The sequence below is a fragment of the Carcharhinus amblyrhynchos genome, chromosome 7 (genome assembly GCF_965287045.1).
Source record: "Carcharhinus amblyrhynchos chromosome 7, sCarAmb.v2.hapA, whole genome shotgun sequence".
Lineage (NCBI taxonomy): Eukaryota > Metazoa > Chordata > Chondrichthyes > Carcharhiniformes > Carcharhinidae > Carcharhinus > Carcharhinus amblyrhynchos.
Window position 1 is genome coordinate 19,307,114 of NC_137330.1, and position 18,138 is coordinate 19,325,251.

An 18,138-nucleotide genomic window follows, 5' to 3' on the forward strand; every position below is an offset into this window, starting at 1 on the left:
ATCCCGCCCCCGGAACAAATCACTGACCCGAGTCTGGAAGCTGATACCCGAGGAAAACACTCCAAAATCGGCCACCGTTCGCAACTCCTTCCCGCCAACTGCTCCCAAAGTATCCAACCGACCCGAATCTGAAAGGCTCATGCCCGGGGAAGGCACACGGACAGCTCCACTCTGTAACTCCACCTACACAAAATAAAAACACCGACCCCAATCTGAACACTGACGCTCGCAGAAGGCCACTGTTCAAATTCCAACCCTGTTCACAAAATTAATCACCGACCGAAACTTGACTGCTGACGCTCGGGTATCGGAAATTCACACCGCTGCTTTCACAAAATAAAATCACCGAATCTGAACGTAGACTCCTGGAGAAGGCACCCGCAGGCTCCACAATATATACACACCGACCCGAATCCGAGAGCTCACACCCAGAGAAGGAACACAGTCACCGCCCGCCAATCAAAAACTCCGCTGCCTTCACAAAATAAAAATACCGACCCGAATCTGAAAGCTGACTCTCGCTAAAGGCACTCGCAGAACGTCCACAAATCTAATTCGCTCCCTCGGGGCCCACTTCTGGAGAAGGCAGTCGGAACCCGGCCACTGCCCGCAAATCCACCCCACTGCCTTCAGAAACTAGTCACCGATCCGAATCACTGACAACCCTGCCACCGCGCGAAACTACATCCCGTCCTTCACAAAATGAATCATCGCGAGGAACCTGAAAGCTGACGCCCCGAGAAGGCACCCAGAACCCGGACACCGCCTGCAAATCCACCCTACTGCATTCAGAAAATAAAACCACCGATTGAATCTGCAAGCTCAATGCCAGTGAAGACAGCCAGAACCCAGTCACCGTTCGCAAATCTATCCCACCCCGTTCATAAAATCACCGGCCTGAGGTAAGCACTTTGCTGCAATATCAGCCTTTTGGGGAAAAAATAAATCTCAGGCATTCAAGGCACTTTTGAATCAAAATGCTGAAGTTATCGAGGTAAGTACTTTGTTGCAATATCAGTCAGGCCAAAAGGCATTTTAATTGACTCCACAGTGCTTCCAAAGATGCACACGAAAAGAAAATTTTATTAAACATGTTTACAAATGAGTCTGAAGTTCATTTAAAAGCACAGGGGAATGTTCAGACAACTGCTGCAGTTGGGAAAGTACAACCCAAATCATGGCAATTTTTGTGGCATTTGGCCACAATAAATGGAATGGGACCTATCTGAACCAAAACTTCAATTATTCGTGCCCAAGTTAGGCAGTCTTATTCAATCAGGAGGACAACAGATGATCTGGTCAAAGATGCGCTCAATGCTTTAACTGATACTTCAATTGACCTTTTGAGCACTTTTTGCCAGAGAATCATTACTTTTAGCAAAGTCACATTTGTGTTTAGCAAATTACTTTGAATCGGTGCCCTATTGTTTTACAAAGAGGAATATTTTCTGTCTGGAAAAATACTTCCTACCCACTGAAGGAGGTGTTTAAAAAGTCTTTATTTAATTTTCAATTGTTTATAAATATCTACCATCTCGACCCAGTCCCAACTTCTCCAATCTATCCTCATAACTAAAATTCTCATCCCGAAACTTTTCTTGTCAGCCTCTTCTGCAATTTTTCCAATGCATTCACATCCTTCAATGCATTAACACCCTCTGCTTCTGGAGCTCTTTAAGAATTTTACACATTTCCTATTGTTTTTCTACCAAAAGGCATCACCTTACCCTTTTACACATCTGCCACTTCATCTGCCAACTACCTGCCCATTCCACCAACTTGTCCTTCTGAACTTTTCTCTTTGCTCTCTTTCCTGTTTTATTCAATTTCCTCTGTACTTTCCACATAGAACTTGATTAATGAAAAAAGAAAACGTCTAAAGCTGACATGAAAAGTAAATTTTATTAAACATGTTTACATAATATGAGTCTGAAGTTCATTTAAAAGCACAGGGGAATGTTCAGATAACTGTTGCAGTTAGGAAGATACAACCCAAATCAGCTGCATTTGGCCACAATAAATGGAATGGGACCTATTTAAACCATTTCTTCAATTATTCCTGCTCAGCAGGTCAGGCAGTAATCAATCTTATCCACCCTGGAGGACAACAGATGAATTAAAGATCTGGTCAATTCACTCTATGCAGGCAGAGTACCTAAAGGTCCATTTTTTGTGTATACATAATGCTTCTAACATCTGTTAGTGAGAGCTTACACCAAAATCCAAATAGGGTTATTTTTCTGTACTACATCAGCAATTATTTTTCAGAGAGGGTACAAAAAATTATTTCAATAAACATTCATACCAGACCTGAGCCTAGTCCAAATCAGCAAAACTTTGTTAACATAAATTAATGGCTTTGATTTCTTAATTATTTCTTTATATTAATAACAAGCAAACTGTACAAGTACATGCAACATACAAGCTGGCCTATGTGGAACTAACATACATATTAATTAACTCCTGTGTTGTTTCCCCCCTACAAAACATGCATGCAGTAATTGAACAGTTCCAGAGTCATGCTGTTCCACATCAGTGATCCGAAAATCAAAATGGCCCATGAGAGCAGGAGGAAGAAGGAAGAGAATTACCATCTGCATCAACGGGATTTCAAGGCTAATGGGACTTAAGGAAAAATGATTTTTTTTAAAAAAAGCAAATCGAAAGTTTGCTTTTCTTTCAAAAAATAATACATCTCACTGTAAAAAAATCAAGCACTGTGCTTGCAGTAATTCTGAAATAATGTAAACTGAAGTCAGATTAAAAAACACTAACATGTGCAGGAAACTTCAACTGTAATTTCCAGCAATTATCAAACTACTTGCATCATGCTCTAACTGGGGCAAATCAGAGTGCCTTGTGACACGTGATCAGGAAAATTCCCAGGTACAGCTCAAACAGCTTATCCATTATTGATCAACACTTTGGGAAGTCAAATATACAATTTTATACAGAGGTTATCTCGACTGCTTGTAATTATAGGAAAAGAATTGCATTACAAGAAACATCTTAGTGCCACAATCTCTGCAGAATATCAAGTCTGAAGCTGTTTTTAAACAGTCCCCAGCACTGATCGCAGTTTCAAAACTTGTATTTTCATGCAAAAACATCAGAAAACATAAAAATATTAATTCATAATGCAAACATGTACCTGTTTTACAAAGAGAAAACCAATGGCAATTATGTGGCAAATGGCAAACAACAATTTGAGAATCTTTGCTTACAAGTATAATTGGTGCTGATCAAATTTGAATTTTTGAGTTTTCTGTAGTAACTCAAAATAAATCAATATTAACTGAGAGTCAGTGATATCTAGACACCGGCATTTTTTGCACTGTTCTGTTGAACATCTTTTGTGAGGCTCACATAACTATGCACCCTTTAATAAAGGGGCAATAGAAAGGGACCCTGCCAGCATTGGAGTGGGGGAACAGTTGCAGAAGTTTGGCAAGGTTGTCAGTTATATCTAGATACTGACATTTTTTTGCACTGTTCTGCTGAACATCTTTTGTGAGGCTCACATAACTATGCACCCTTTAATAAAGGGACAACAGGAAGGGACCCTGCCAGCATTGGAGTGGGGGAACAGTTGCAGAAGTTTGGCGAGGTTTCAATACAACAGACAGCAGTGGACAAAGTGTGCGCAGAGAAACAAAATGTAACACCGTGAGGGTAACACTGTTTAAAGTTTCGACAGAAACATCAATGAACAATTCATTTTTTCTGATTCTTATTATCTTTCCAGTTTGCTGTTATCTAATTGAAAACATTTAACATTTTTAAGGTCAGAGTTCTGGTCTCAATCATTTCGCCTCTTACGGTTCCATTCAGTATTTAATGTAATGTGTGTTTGCCAATTCATGCCAGCATACATAAATACATACACAGATACCTATGTACCTTTTAGGAGTTATGAAGCCCTATTTTTGTTTTTGAAACAGTACTATTGGCAAAACAAGAGTGATTGTCTGGCATCAGCAGTGACTTGATCATATCTATAGTCAGCTTGTGATTTTTGTCCTGTTTGTGATCAGTTCACTATGATCTAACACAAGGAGGTCCACCTGAACTCTCAAGAGATGACTGGGAAGCTCTACGTGTGAGGGGAGTCAAGGTGGGGTCCACCAATGAAGATGTTGGAAACAGTTTGTACCAACCAATCACCATGCTGGATAGATCTAACTCTTCCAACAGGATCTGTGCCACTCCCATAAAACATTTGTGGTCCATACGGCCATAATCTCCCCAGACTATCACCTGTAAAATAATGAAGAAACAAAGTGAGGATACTCAAATAACTTTCCAATATTCATTTATTCACAGACCTATATATTTTGGTTGCTGTGCAATCTTACATGATTATAAATAAGATGTAACAATTTCAAGTACTCCAATAATAAGGATGTCATTTAAATTTACTACTGGCAATGGCCAACATCTGCAAATAAAGGGACATTGGATTCAAGATATGTCAAAGGGTACAAAAAACCCTTTGCTTCCATAGCCCATTCAAATTACTGAAAATGCCCAACAACAGCTACATATCAGTTAAAAATAATTTGTTAGAATGGATTTGTCTGAATATAGGCAACAGAGCCTTCAAAATGTCAGAAAGTGAGAGTAGTGAAAAGCAGGGAAACATGGTTTTTACAAAAAACAAAAATGGCGTTGGCAACTTTTTCTACTTGACAGCTGAGAAAGATGCAGCATTTAGGAATGTAAATGTTCTCTCTGGTGGTAATTACAGAGAATTTTATCTGATGGTATAGAGAAAACAAGGATAAAAGTCAAAGAGGGTGTGAAAGGAAACAATTCAGAAAATATATAGGATGGGTATGTTGCCAGTTATGTTTAATAAGAATATTGCTGTTAGCCTGAGTGGCATGCATAGCCATTTTAGAGTGAAACACATTGCTGCGGATGTGATTTTCCAAAAAAAACTGATTTGCCCAACGGGCAGAGGAACGGGAGATATTACTGCCTCAGGCCCCACCCTTGAACCACTGCCTGGTGCGCACTGGAGTGTCAGGATGCCAGGCTGGCAGTGCCAGGGTGGCACTGCTCAGGGGCACAGCCCACCGCACCCACTGACCACCCAAGGGGCCTCAATGGTCTCTACCCCCACCAGTGAGGCCAACATGCCTGGCTCCCCCTAAATGCTTTAACCCCCAGTGGTGGGAACCTCCCTTAGCAGGATCAGAAACATGAGCGAGCCCAGATGATACAGACCTGAGCTTGGGTACGATAGGTATAGAGGGATATGGGCCAAATGCAAACAATTGGGATTAGTTTAGGGGTTTTTAAAAAAATGGCAGCATGGAAGTTGGGCTGAAGGGCCTGTTACCATGCTGTAAACCTCTATGACTCTATTAATGTATGGAAGCAAGCCAACCTGAGGAAGACTCAATTAGCGTTCCTGCAGGAACTGACAAATTAACAAGCATAGGTGTACCTTAAGATGAGAGTCCAATTTCTGAAAATCAAACTGAAACCACTTCTGCTGTGAAGACACCACTTATATCACTCCCAGAGGAAGAGAAAGACCTTTGACAGATTGAACTAGTTACGATGGACTGTGTTAAAGAACTCGTTTATTGTTGTTTTATTGTAAATAAACTTTTGTTTGTATGTGGACTTGAGGGGCAGGGATGTGAGCCTCTTTTAAGGAGTGAGGTTTGGGTTTGTCATGTGACTTTCCCAGCCAGTCTGTGGTTGCATGTGGTTTGTATCACGTCTTGCACACTGTACATAGTTTATTTGTTACAATAAGTAGTTTGTTCAGTTACATAAGAAACATAAGAAATAGGAGCAGGAGTAGGCCATCTAGCCCTTCGAGCCTGCCCCACCATTCAATAAGATCATGGCTGATCTGTCGTGGCTCAGTTCCACATTCCCGCCCTCTCCCCATAACCCTTAATCCCCTCGCTTATCAAAAACCCATCAACCCGCGTCTTAAAAATATTTAGCGAGGTAGCCTCCACCACTTCAACGGGCAGAGAATTCCAGAGATTCACCACCCTTTGAGTGAAGAAGTTCCTCCTCAACTCCGTTCTAAACCGCCCCCTTTATCTTGAGGCTGTGCCCCCTAGTCCTACTGTCCTTTCTGAGCGGGAAGAGTCTCTCCACCTCTATCCTATCCATCCCATTCATCATCTTATACATCTCAATGAGATCGCCCCTCATTCTTCTAAACTCTAACGAGCACAAGCCTAGTTTATTCAGCCTCTCCTCATAGCTCAACCCCCTTAACTCCGGTATCAGCCTAGTAAACCTCCTCTGCATTCCCTCCAAGGCCAAAATATCCTTGCGTAAGTATGGCGACCAAAACTGCACACAGTTACTAAACTTGGTGATTGCCAATCCCTTGAGATATCACTGCTGCATCACTGGAGGTGACAAAACCTACTGTTCAGATGAACATAAAAGATATCAACACCACCAAAAACAAAACTTGTTGTTTATCTAATTTTTGTTGAACATTGCCAGTTATCCATATGTCTGGCCACAAAACAACTTAAGTAGTAATACTTTGTGAAGTAATTTGACTTGCCCTCGCTCGTCAAGTTGACAAGGGGGGAGCTAGTCAATGAGGTCTCTTTGGACTTTCAGAAAACGTTTGGCAAAGTCCCTCATAAGAGATTGTCACGTAAGATTAAAGTAAGATGAAAGGGTTGGGGGAAGTGTATTGAGATGGATAGAAAACTGGTTGGCAGAGAGGAAACAAAGAGTAGGAATGAATGGGTGCTTTTCAAATTGGCAGGCAGTAACTAGTGGGGTGCCACAGGGATTGGAGCTGAGACCCCAGCTAGTCACAATATGTATTAATGATTTGGATGAAGGAACAAAATGTAACGTCTCAAAGTTTGCAGATGATACCAAGTTGGATAGGAGGGTGATCTGTTTCTATGTTTCTCACAGCAAGAACAGTGCCAAGTAAACGTTACAGCACGAAACAAACCCTTCGGCCCAACTTGTCCATGCCGCCCCCTTTTTAATCATTAAGGTAGTCCCAATTGCCCACATTTGGCCCATATCCCTCTATACCTATCTTACCCACATAACTGTCTGGATTCTTTACTTAGAGAGTGATTGGGGTGTGGAATACACTGCCTGCTGTGATAGTGGAGTTGGACACTTTAGGAACTTTCAAGCGGTTATTGGATAGGTGCATGGAGCACACCAGAATGATAAGGAGTAAGATAGCTTGATCTTGGGTTTGGACATAGCTCGGCACAACATTGAGGGCCGAAGGGCCTGTACTGTTCTATGTTTTTATGTAACTCATCAATTTAATCCGGAGTTTATACTTGTTCCTGCAGCAGGTTTGCTGTTGTCGTCAGAAATGGAATGGAATGTTGTGAAACACAGAGAATTGAATGAAGAATTGAATGATTTCATTAAATCTTACTCTCTATAAAAAAAATTCTAGAATACTGAAGTTGCTTTTTAGATGCAAGTTTCTTCTTTAAAGAAAAAACCATGTGGCCATGTAAAGATGATTGGTGATCAGATTTCCAAGTTGAGTTCATATATTGTTACCTACATATCCATCCCAAAGTGTTCTTTAAGATTTTAAATCCAGTGGATTGGAACTATCCAAGACTTACTGTGACTTTCAGGAAGACATTTAAAATGAACATAATTTTGAGGGTTGAGTATTCACTGACTTTGGGTAATAGTGGCCAAAGCATATCAACAAAATACTGACCTGCAACACTTTACCCTGTGGACTTTCTTCAAACAGTAATGACTGTTGATAGAGTGGATCAAGTGTTTTCCGTGCGATTTTTGTCTTCTTTTTGGCTATGCACACACCATTCTCCAGCAGGTATACTTTGACATAAGGAGCTGTAAAATAATTAAATATATATTTTAAAAATGCCCCATTTAATAGCCAAAACCAAATCAATGGTGACATGGCCCTGTTATCACCAGGGGAAAGCGGTGAACTGGCTCCCTTCTGCACAAATTTCTGAAAAATGGCCACTGAACCATGCTTTCAGGATTTATGTGTAAACAAAAGAGTGAGGAGCAAGAATAGGCCATCATCCTCTCACACCTGCTCCATCATTTAATAAGATCATAACTTGTCTGATATACTAACACTGCAGCTGCATTCTGCCTATCCTCGATTACCTATTAAATTATTAATTATTAGTTGTAAATGCGCCTAGTTTGGGGGCGTTTAAGAGATCTGTGGATAGGTTTATGGACGAAATGGGATTGGTTTAGATTAGTGGGTTAGTGTTTTTTTTTAAAAAAGCTGGTCGGCGCAACATCGTGGGCTGAAGGGCCTGTTCTGCGCTGTAATGTTCTATGTTCTATTACCCCCTTGCTTACCAAGAACCTACCCACCTCTGCCTTAAAAATATTCTAAGACTCTGCTTTCACCATCTTTCCAGATAATGTTACAGACACTCACATCCCTCAGAGAAAAGATTTAATCTCATTTCCACTTTAAATGGGTGACCACTTTGTTCAGTCTGGGAGGTGTTTTGTCAATGCCAGTTTTTCTCTTTGTGGTCAATTTAAATAGCCACAAACAAATAGGTTGTTTATCCTCCTTCTGGTTGAGCTTTGCATTAGATTTGCTACCTAAAAATATAGTTTGTTTGTAGCTATTTAAATTGACCACAAAGAGAAAAACTGGCATTGATAAAACACCTCCCCTGGCCACAGAATGTCAGTAGCACTTTAGTCAACATACACTTTAGCAATGCAATTGTAGCTGTAAAGTTTATTTGATACAGCTCTCCAACATCAAACCTGTGCGTTCATAGAAAACAAAGTAAGATTCTAAATCTTGTTTACTTTCTGATGATTATCTCAGAGCAGAATTCCCAATATACTTGATAAGTACCCAAGTCCACCCCGACATTGGAGAGAATATAGAGGAGATTTACAAGGATAGAATTGGGGATTAGAGATTTCAATTAAGAACAAAAGAAATAGGAGCAGGAGTAGGCCATTTAGCCCTTCAAGTCTGCCCCGCCATTCAATAAGATCATGGTTGATCTGAAGTGGATCAGTTCCACTTTCCTGCTCTCTCCCCATAACCCTTAATTCCCTTGTCTATCAAAAACTTCTCTACCCGTGACTTAAATATATTTAGCGAGGTAGCCGCCACCACTTCAACGGGCAGAGAATTCCAGAGATTCACCATCCTTTGAGTGAAGAAGTTCCTCCTCAACTCCGATCTAAACTGCACCCCCCTTATCTTGAGGCTGTGCCCTCTAGTTCTGCTATCCTTTCTAAGCAGGAAGAATCTCTCTACCTCCACCCTATCCATCCCCTTCATTATCTTATACGTCTCTATAAGATCCCCCCTCATCCTTCTAAACTCCAATGAGTACAGACCTAGTCTATTTAGTCTCTCTTCATAGTCCAACCCCCTCATCTCCGGTATCAGCCTAGTGAACCTCCTCTGCACTCCCTCCAAGGCCAATATATCCTTCCTCAAGTGCGGCAACCAAAACTGCACACAGTACTCCAGCTGCGGCCTCACCAGTACCCTGTACAGTTGCAGCAAGACCTCCCTGCTTTTATATTCTATCCCCCTCGCTATAAAGGCCAACATTCCATTCGCCTTCTTGATCACCTGCTGCACCTGCAGACTGGGTTTTTGCGACTTGTGCACAAGGACCCCCAGGTCCCCCTGCACCGTCGCATGCTGCAGCTTTTCGCCTTTTAAATAATAATCCCTCCTACTATTATTTCTGCCAAAGTGGATAACCTCACACTTGCCAACATTATACTCCATCTGCCAGGTCCTCGCCCACTCGCTTAACCTATCCAGATCCCTCTGCAGACTTTCCACACCCTCCACGCAATTTGCTTTTCCACTCATCTTTGTGTCACCAGCAAATTTCGTCACCCTACACTCAGCCCCCTCCTCCAGATCATCTATATAAATGGTAAATAGCTGTGGCCCCAGCACTGATCCCTGCGGCACTCCACGAGTCATCAACCGCCAATCAGAATAGAACCCATTGATACCAACTCTCTGCTTCCTATTAGGCAGCCAATCCTCTATCCACGCTAATACCTTACCCCCAACTCCGTGCACCCTTTTATGAGGCACCTTGTCAAATGTCTTTTGGAAATTTAAAAACACCACATCCACTGGTTCCCCTCTGTCTACCGCACTAGTCACATCCTCATAGAAATCCAATAAATTCATCAAACACGACTTCCCCTTAATGAATCCGTGCTGCGTCTGCTCTATCAAACCATTCTTTTCTAGGTGCCTTGCTATTTCTTCTTTGATGACGGATTCAAGCATTTTTCCAACCACAGATGTTAAACTAACTGGCCTATAATTCCCTGCCTTTTGTCTGCTACCTTTTTTAAACAGCGGCGTTACATTAGCCGTTTTCCAATCTTCCGGCACTTCCCCGGAATCCAGCAAATTTTGGTAAATAATTACTAAGGCATCCACTATCACCTCTGCCATTTCTTTCAGAACCCTGGGATGCATTCCATCCGGTCCTGGGGACTTGTCCACCTTCAGTCCCATTAATCTATCAAGCACTACCTCTCTAGTGACAGTAATCGCATTCAGGCCCTCAACTCCTACCATCCTTCTATCTTTAAGATCCAGCAAACTATTTGTGTCCTCCTCCGTGAAGACCGAGGCAAAAAACTTATTTAAAGCCTCATCTCCCACCAATAAATCCCCCTTCTCATCCTCTAAAGATCCAACATTCACTCTCGCCAGCCTCCTCTTCTTTATATATTTGTAAAAACTTTTACTGTCCTTTTTTATATTTAGCGCTAGTTTAGCTTCATAGACTATCTTTCCTTTCTTTATGAAAAGGAGAAAAGCTGGAATTGTTCTCCTATCACAAAATTCAATTATGATTATTGTGCACAGTTTTAAACAGAAATTGAAATCATTGAAAGAATATGGAAGAGATTTTCGAGGGAATGATTTGATAGTGGTGTTCAAAATTATCAAGGATTTTGCCAGGGTAAAATAACTGTTTCCACTCACAGAACAATCAACTGAACACAGATTTAACATAATTGGTAAAAGAAGCCAGCAATTTGTTAGGATCTGGAATTCACAGACTGAGAGGCTTAGGGAAGAAAATCTGCCATCCCTATCTGGTCTGGCCCACATGTGATTCCAGACCACATTAATGTGGCTGATTCTCAAATGCCCTCTGAATAAGGACAATTAGGGATGGGCAGGAAATTCAAGCCTAGCTGTGACACCCATATGCTATAAACAAATAGAAAGGATGTTCAACAGAAAAATTCAAAATGGATCAAAATGAAGGGGGAATATCTCAAGCACATAGTGAAAGAATGAGAGAAATCAGAAGCTCTGTCAGGACCAAGAGATTCTATGATTCAAATGTTGAACTGAAGAAAGGAAGTTGTACAGTGGAGTAATGGACAATGGTAAAGTTGTATGATAGTTGTTGCATTATATTTTATAGAAAACGCACCTACTCTCTTAGGAGACTAGGGAAATCTGGCAAGTCTGCTACATCTCTCACAAACCTTTACACAGGCACCATAGAAAGCATTCGTTTTGGATGTATTACAGCTTGGTATGACTCTTGCTCCGACCAAGACTGCAAGAAACTACAAACGGTTGTGAACAAAGCCCAGCCTCCCATCGTGCAAACCAGCCTCCCATCCATTGTCTATGTCCACTCTTTCCACTGCCTCAGAAAAGCAATCAGCATAACCAAGGACCCCACACCACCCCAGACATACTATTTTCCATCTTCTTTCACTGGGAAAAAGATATAAAAGTTTGAGGTCACATAACAACCAACTCAGGAACAGCTTCTTCCCTGCTGCCATCTTATATTAAGTTCATCTTTCTCTACATTAGCTATGAATGCAACTCTACATTCTGCACCCTCTTCTTTCCTTCTGTGTAGCTTTGTGGTGGTGTTCCCTGGGGGTTGGTTTTGGGAGCCTTTGCTTTTACTGATAGCTTTAATGATCTAGATCTTTTTTTTCTTAATTTGTGGGATATGGGCATTACTGGCTGGCCAGCATTTATTGCCCATTCCTAATTGTCCAAGGGCAATTGAGAGTCAACAACATTGTTGAGGCTCTGGACAAACATGTAGGACAGACCACGTAAGAATGACAAAATGGGGACAGAAAACAAAAGGCAGTAAGGGGAAAAGTGGAAGGCAGAGAAACCAAAGACAAAAATCAAAGAGGGCCACATTACATCACAATTCTAAGAAGACTGAAAATGCCAAAAGAGCAAACCTGAAGGCTCTGTATCACAATCCAAATGATTTGTAATAAAGTGGATTTTTAATTTGAGAAAATATTCCAAAATATATATCCCCCCAGCCATATTTTGGAATATTTGCCCAAATTTTTAACTGTCGGGTTTTTAGTTCCTGCGATTTTAATTTTGACATTATCTTCCAAAGGGAGTTCCTCTAATTTTGTGCAATGTTCAGATGAAAACAAGATGAAAGAAAGGATCCAAGGCTACTCCAGAGGCAGATTAGCTGCACCCAACGTTGTCCATGCAAATCACATTCGTAAGTAGGGGCACATCTGCCATGGAATGTGAGAGAAGAGTTGCCAATACAAACTCCTTTTCACTATGGCTGACTTCCCAGATTTAGTAATCTCCTTGAATCTTATTTCCAACCAAGTTCCACCACGGGGACAAATCTTCCAAGTTCACCACATGACTCTGAATATTTGAGCACCTGGCTCATAACTACAGGGATATACAGGTCACTAATTGCTCACTAGGACACTGCAGTTTATTTACCTTTCCCATAGATAATTAGGCAGCACAAAGAAGATGCTACATTATTTTCAGTTTGCGAGACTCTCCCAAGTCCATCCTCTCCCCACCCTCCACTACCCCCCCCACAAACCAGAGATCCATCTGAGCGCTCCCCGCACCCCCCCCCTCCCCCCCCCCCCGCCGCCGCCCCCACCACCTCCTCTGGCAGATGCCAGCAGAAGGCCAGGAAGGTGCTGCAGGCTCTCGAAGGACTGTAGGTCGGAAGGATGGTGGAGGGAGAGCAGCGATCTGCTGATGGGCGCCTACCTCCCACGGAGGTCTGATCCGGGGGAGGGGGGTGGGTTTGCCAGCGAAGGATGTTCGAGGAGGATGGGCTTCAGAGTTTCCCCTCCAGAATAAAAATCAGCTTTGGATTTTTATTTTGCAGATTGTTTACAGCTTGGATCTGGAACGGATCTGAAGATGGTAAAGTGGGATTTGGCAGTAGAGTTGGGTGTATGGTTCACTAAGTTGACTTAAATTCATGCTAATGCATTCAAATCGTCGAGCCACCTGATTCGGGCGCGGACTGGACCCTTGCTGAATCGGCTGTTGGTAAAGTCACGATCTGATCGGATTCGGATGCAGATCGTGTTAAAGACCCGATGCCTAAATTTACTGTGATTTTGCGCAAATTTTTGGTAAAATCAGGCCCAATAAGTCTACATTTGGAAAGCAATGACAGGATCGGTCCAAGCCAGCATGGATTCACTAAAGGAAAATCTTCTGGAATTTTTTGAGGATGTGACCAGTAGAGCGGACAAGGGTGAACCAGTGGATATTGTGTGTCTGGACTTTCAAAAGGCAAGGGCCCACACAAGAGATTAGTGAGCAAAATTAAAGCTCATGGTATGGGGGTAATGAATTGACATGGATCGAGAACGAGTTGGCAGACAAGAAGCAGAGAGTGGGAATAAATGGGACCTGTGGTACCGCAGGGTTCAGTGCTGAGACCCCAGCTATTCACTATCCATTAACGATTTGGACAAAGGAATTGAGTGCAATGTCTCCAAATTTGCAGACAACATTAAGCTAGGTGACAGCGTGTGCTGTGAGGAGGATGCTAAGAAGCTGCAGGGTGACTTGGACAGACTGGCTGAGCGGGCAAATACCTGGCAAATGCAATATAATGTGGCTAAATGTGAGGTTATCCATTTTTGTTGCAAAAATAGGAAGAAAGCTAAAGGCATGGTGGCCTTCATAGCACGAGGGTTGAGTATAGGGGTAGGGATGGCTACTGCAGTTAGGCCACACCTTATTGTGTGCAGTTTTGGTCTCCTAGTCTGAGGAAGGACATTCTTGCTACTGAGGGAGTCCAGAAAAGGTTCACAAGACTGATTCCCAGAATGGCAGGACTGACATATGGAGAAAGACTGGATCGACCTGTGTTCACTGAAATTTAAAGGAATGAGAGGGAATCTTATCGAAGCACATAAAATCATGAAGGGACTGCATTTGCTAGTTGTGAGAAGAATGTTCTCGATGTTTGGGAAGTGCAAAACTAAGAATAAGTGATAAGCCAGTCTCTACCACTGTTGGGCCAGTTCATTCAATATGTTCAAGGGGAAGCTGGACAGGGATCTTGTGGCTAAAGGGATTAAGGGGTATGAAGGGAAAGTGGAAATGGGGTATTGAAAGTGTATGATCAGCCATGATCATATTGAATGGTGGTGCAGGTTCAAGAGGCCTATTCTTGCACCTATTTTCTACATTCTATGTTTCTAATGGACCAGATGGGTTTTGCCGTCAATTGACAATGATTTAATGGTCATTGGTAGATTCTTAATTCCAGATTTTAAAAGAATTCAAATTCCACCATCTGGCTTCGCATGATTTGAACCCAGTCCCTAGAACATTAACTGAGTTTCTGGATTAATGGTCAATGATAATATCACGAGTGAGTGAGGGCTCACTTTGGAACCAGTGACCATAATTCCATTATTTTAAGATAGCTATGGAGAATGATAGGTCTGGCACAAAAGTTAAAATTCTAAATTGGGGTGAATATTGATCTTATGAGAACTTTCAAAAGTTGATTGGGAGAGTCTGTTGGCAGGCAAAGGGACATTTGGTAAGTGGGAGGCTTTCTAAGTTGTATTAACCACGGTTCAGGGTAAGCACATTTCTTATAGAGTGAAGGGCAAGGCTGGTAGAAATAGGCAACACTGGTTGACTTAGGATATTGAGGCCCTGGTCAAAAAGAAGAGACATGCATAGGCAGCTGGAATCAAGCGGATCCCTTGAAGAAATCATAGAAACCCTATTGTGCAGCAAAAGGCCATTCAGCCCATCAAGTCTGCACTGACAACAATCCCACGTAGGCTTACCCGTAACCCCACATATTTATCCCCCCAATCCCTCTAACCTACACATCCTATAATTACCCGAGTTATCCTTGCTATCCTTCTTAAATAATGGGACCACATTTGCAATCCTCCAATCCTTGGGACTGAAGTTGAGGAGTAGATATGTAAGGAGATTCTGGACAGGTATAGAAAAAATAGTGTTGTTGCAGTGGGAGACTTTAATTTCCCTCATATGGACTGGAAATCCCTTAGGGCAGGGGGTCTGGACAGGAAGGAATTTATAAAATGTGGCCAGGAAGGTTCTTTGGAACAATATGTTGATAGTCCAACGAGAGAGGGAGCTATACTGGACCTAGTACTGGGAAAAAAGCCCGGTCATGTCATCAAAGTTTCAGTGGGGGAACATGTGGTGAAAAGTGACCACAATTCTGTAAACTTTCGAATAGTCATGGAAAAGGATGAGTGTTGTCCTGTGGGTAAGGTGCTGAATTGGGGGAAGGCAGATTAGGCAGGATTTGGTTCCTGTTGATTGGGAAAGGCTGTTTGAGGGTAAATCCACATCTGGCATGTGGGAGTCTTTTAAGGAGCAGTTGATAGGAGTGCAGGACAGTCATGTGCCCGTAAAAAAGGAAGGATAGGAAAGGTAGGATTCAAAAGCCGTGGATAACCAGGGAAATTGTGGGTCTAATCAAAAAGAAAAAAGAAGCATACATAAGATCCTGGTAGCTAAAAACAGATGAAGCAATGGAGGAATACAGAGGGAGTAGAAAAGAACTTAAACAGGGAGTTAGAAGGGCAAAAAGGGGTCATGAAATGTCCTTGGGAGACAGGATTAAAGAGAATCCTAAGGCATTTTATACAAACGTTAGGAACAAGAGGGTTGTCAGAGAAAGAGTTGGACTTCTCAAGAGCAAAGGAGGGGAATTATGCTTAGAACCCAAGGAAATAGGTGAGATCCTAAATGAATACTTCGTATCAGTATTCATAAAGGATAGGGACACGTTGATTGGTAGTGTCTCAGAGGGATGTGTAGACCCGTTAGAACAAATCGCAATTACAAGAGAGGAAGTGTTAGGTGTTTTAGGAAGCATGAAGGTAGAAAAATCCCCAGGGTCAGATGGCATCTGTCCTAGATTACTGAGAGAGACAAGAGATGAAATTGCTGGGCCTCTAACAGAAATCTTTGTTTCTTCACTGAACACAGGTGAGGTCCCAGAGGACTGGAGGATAGAAAATGTTATTTAAGAAGGGTAGCAAGGATAACCTGGATAATTATAGGCCAGTGATCTTGACGTCCGTGGTAGGGAAATTGTTGGAGAAGATTCTTAGAAATAGGATCTATACACATTTCGAACTGAATAGTCCTTTTAGTGATAGAGAACATGATTTTGTACGAGGGAGGTCATGCTGCACAAATTTGGTTGAGTTTTTTGAGGTGACAAAAATGATTGACGAGGGAAGGGCCGTGGATGTCGTCTACATGGATTTTATTAAAGCATTTGACAAGGTCCCTCATGGCAGGCTGGTGCAAAAGGTTAAGTCTCATGGGATCAAAGGTGAACTAGCTAGATGGCTACAGAACTGGCTTGGTCATAGAAGACAGAGGGTAGCAGTGGAAGGGTCTTTTTCTGATTGGAGGTCTGTACTGGGACCTCTGCTGTTTGTGATATATATCAATGATTTGGAAGAAGATGTAGCTGGTCTGATTAATAAGTTTGTGGATGACACAAAGATGGCTGGAGTTGCGGACAGTGATGAACATTGTCAGAGAATACAGCAGGATATAGATAGGCTTGAAAATTGGGTGGAGAAATGGCAGATGGAATTTAATCCAGATAAATGCGAAGCGATGCATTTTGGTAGATCTAATGCAGGGGGGAGCTATACAATATATGGCAGAAGCATCAGGAGTATGGACACACAGAGGGATGTTGGATGTGCAAGTCCACAGATCCTTAAAGGTGGCAGCACAGGTGGAAAAGGTGGTGAAGAAGGCATATGGCATGCTTGCCTTTATTGAATGGGGCAGAGAGTATAAAAGTTGGTATGTGATGTTGCAGTTATATAGAACGTTGGTTAGGCCACATCTGGAATACTGCATCCAGTTCTGGTCGCCACACTACTGGAAGAATGTGGAAGCTTTGGAGAGAGTGCAGAAAAGGTTTATTAGGATGTTGCCTGGTATGGAGGGTGTTAGCTATGAGGTGAGATTGAGTAAACTAGGGTTGTTCTCCCCGGAAAGACGGAGGTTGAGGGGTGACCTAATAGAAGTTTATAAAATTATGAAGGGCATAGATAGGGTGAACAGTTGAAACCTTTTTCCCAGGTCAGAAATGACAAACACAAGGGGTCACAAGTTCAAGGTAAGGGTGGGCAAGGTTCAATACAGATATGTGGGAGACATACTTTACACAGAGGGTGGTGGGAGCCTGAAATGCACTACCAGGTAAGGTGGTTGAGGCAGACACGTTAGGATCATTTAAGACTTATTTAGATAGCCACATGAACAGACTGGGAATACAGGGATACAAACGGATGATCCAATTAGGAACACATGATCGGTGCATGCCTGGAGGGCTGAAGGGCCTGTTCCAGTGCTTATTGTTCTTTGTTCTTTTATCCTAGGACACTAAGGGGCAACTTAGCATGGCCAATGCACCTAAATGGCACATCTTTGGACTGTGGGAAGAAACCGGAACACCCAGAGGAAACCCATGTAAACATGGGGAGACCATGCAAACTTGATAGTGACCCAAGCCAGGAATCATCACTGTGCCTCACCCGTGAGTATAAAGGGTGTCGGAGTAGAGTTAAGAGAGAAATCAGGAGGTCAAAAAGGGGAAACAAAATTGCTTTGGCAGATAAGGCAAAGGAGAATCCAAAGAGCTTCTACATAAAGGGCAAAAGAGTAACTAGGGAAAGAATTGGGCCGCTAAGGCTCAACAAGTGCAACCCACAAGAGATGGGTGAGGTCCTAAATGAATATTTCTCATCAGTATTCACTATTGAGAAAGGCATGGATGTTCGAGGAGGAGGTGTTGGAAGTCTTCT

The 18,138-nt window shown here is 42.3% G+C and overlaps 1 protein-coding gene and 1 long non-coding RNA gene across 24 annotated transcripts in view; one reads left to right on the top strand and one right to left on the bottom strand.

The window, feature by feature from the left end:
* The first annotated feature begins 252 nt into the window (after positions 1-252).
* Positions 253-3,783, top strand: LOC145344819 (uncharacterized). Its single transcript, XR_013886984.1, has 2 exons — positions 253-902; positions 2,499-3,783. It is a non-coding gene; the product is annotated as an uncharacterized LOC145344819 (long non-coding RNA).
* Positions 3,784-3,880: 97 nt separating this feature from the next.
* LOC145344815 (regulating synaptic membrane exocytosis protein 1-like) overlaps positions 3,881-18,138 on the bottom strand; it is a 743,305-nt gene continuing 729,047 nt past the window's right edge. For 21 of the 23 annotated variants that reach the window (XM_080191997.1, XM_080192005.1, XM_080191995.1 and 18 more), the window contains 2 exons: positions 7,709-7,848; positions 3,881-4,257 (listed from right to left, as the gene is read on the bottom strand). In XM_080191997.1, coding sequence (XP_080048123.1) covers positions 4,039-4,257; positions 7,709-7,848 — 359 coding nt within the window. In that variant the 3' untranslated portion in view covers positions 3,881-4,038. The remainder of the gene's footprint in view (positions 4,258-7,708; positions 7,849-18,138) is intronic. The other 2 variants (XM_080192010.1, XM_080192008.1) reach the window with 1 other exon arrangement.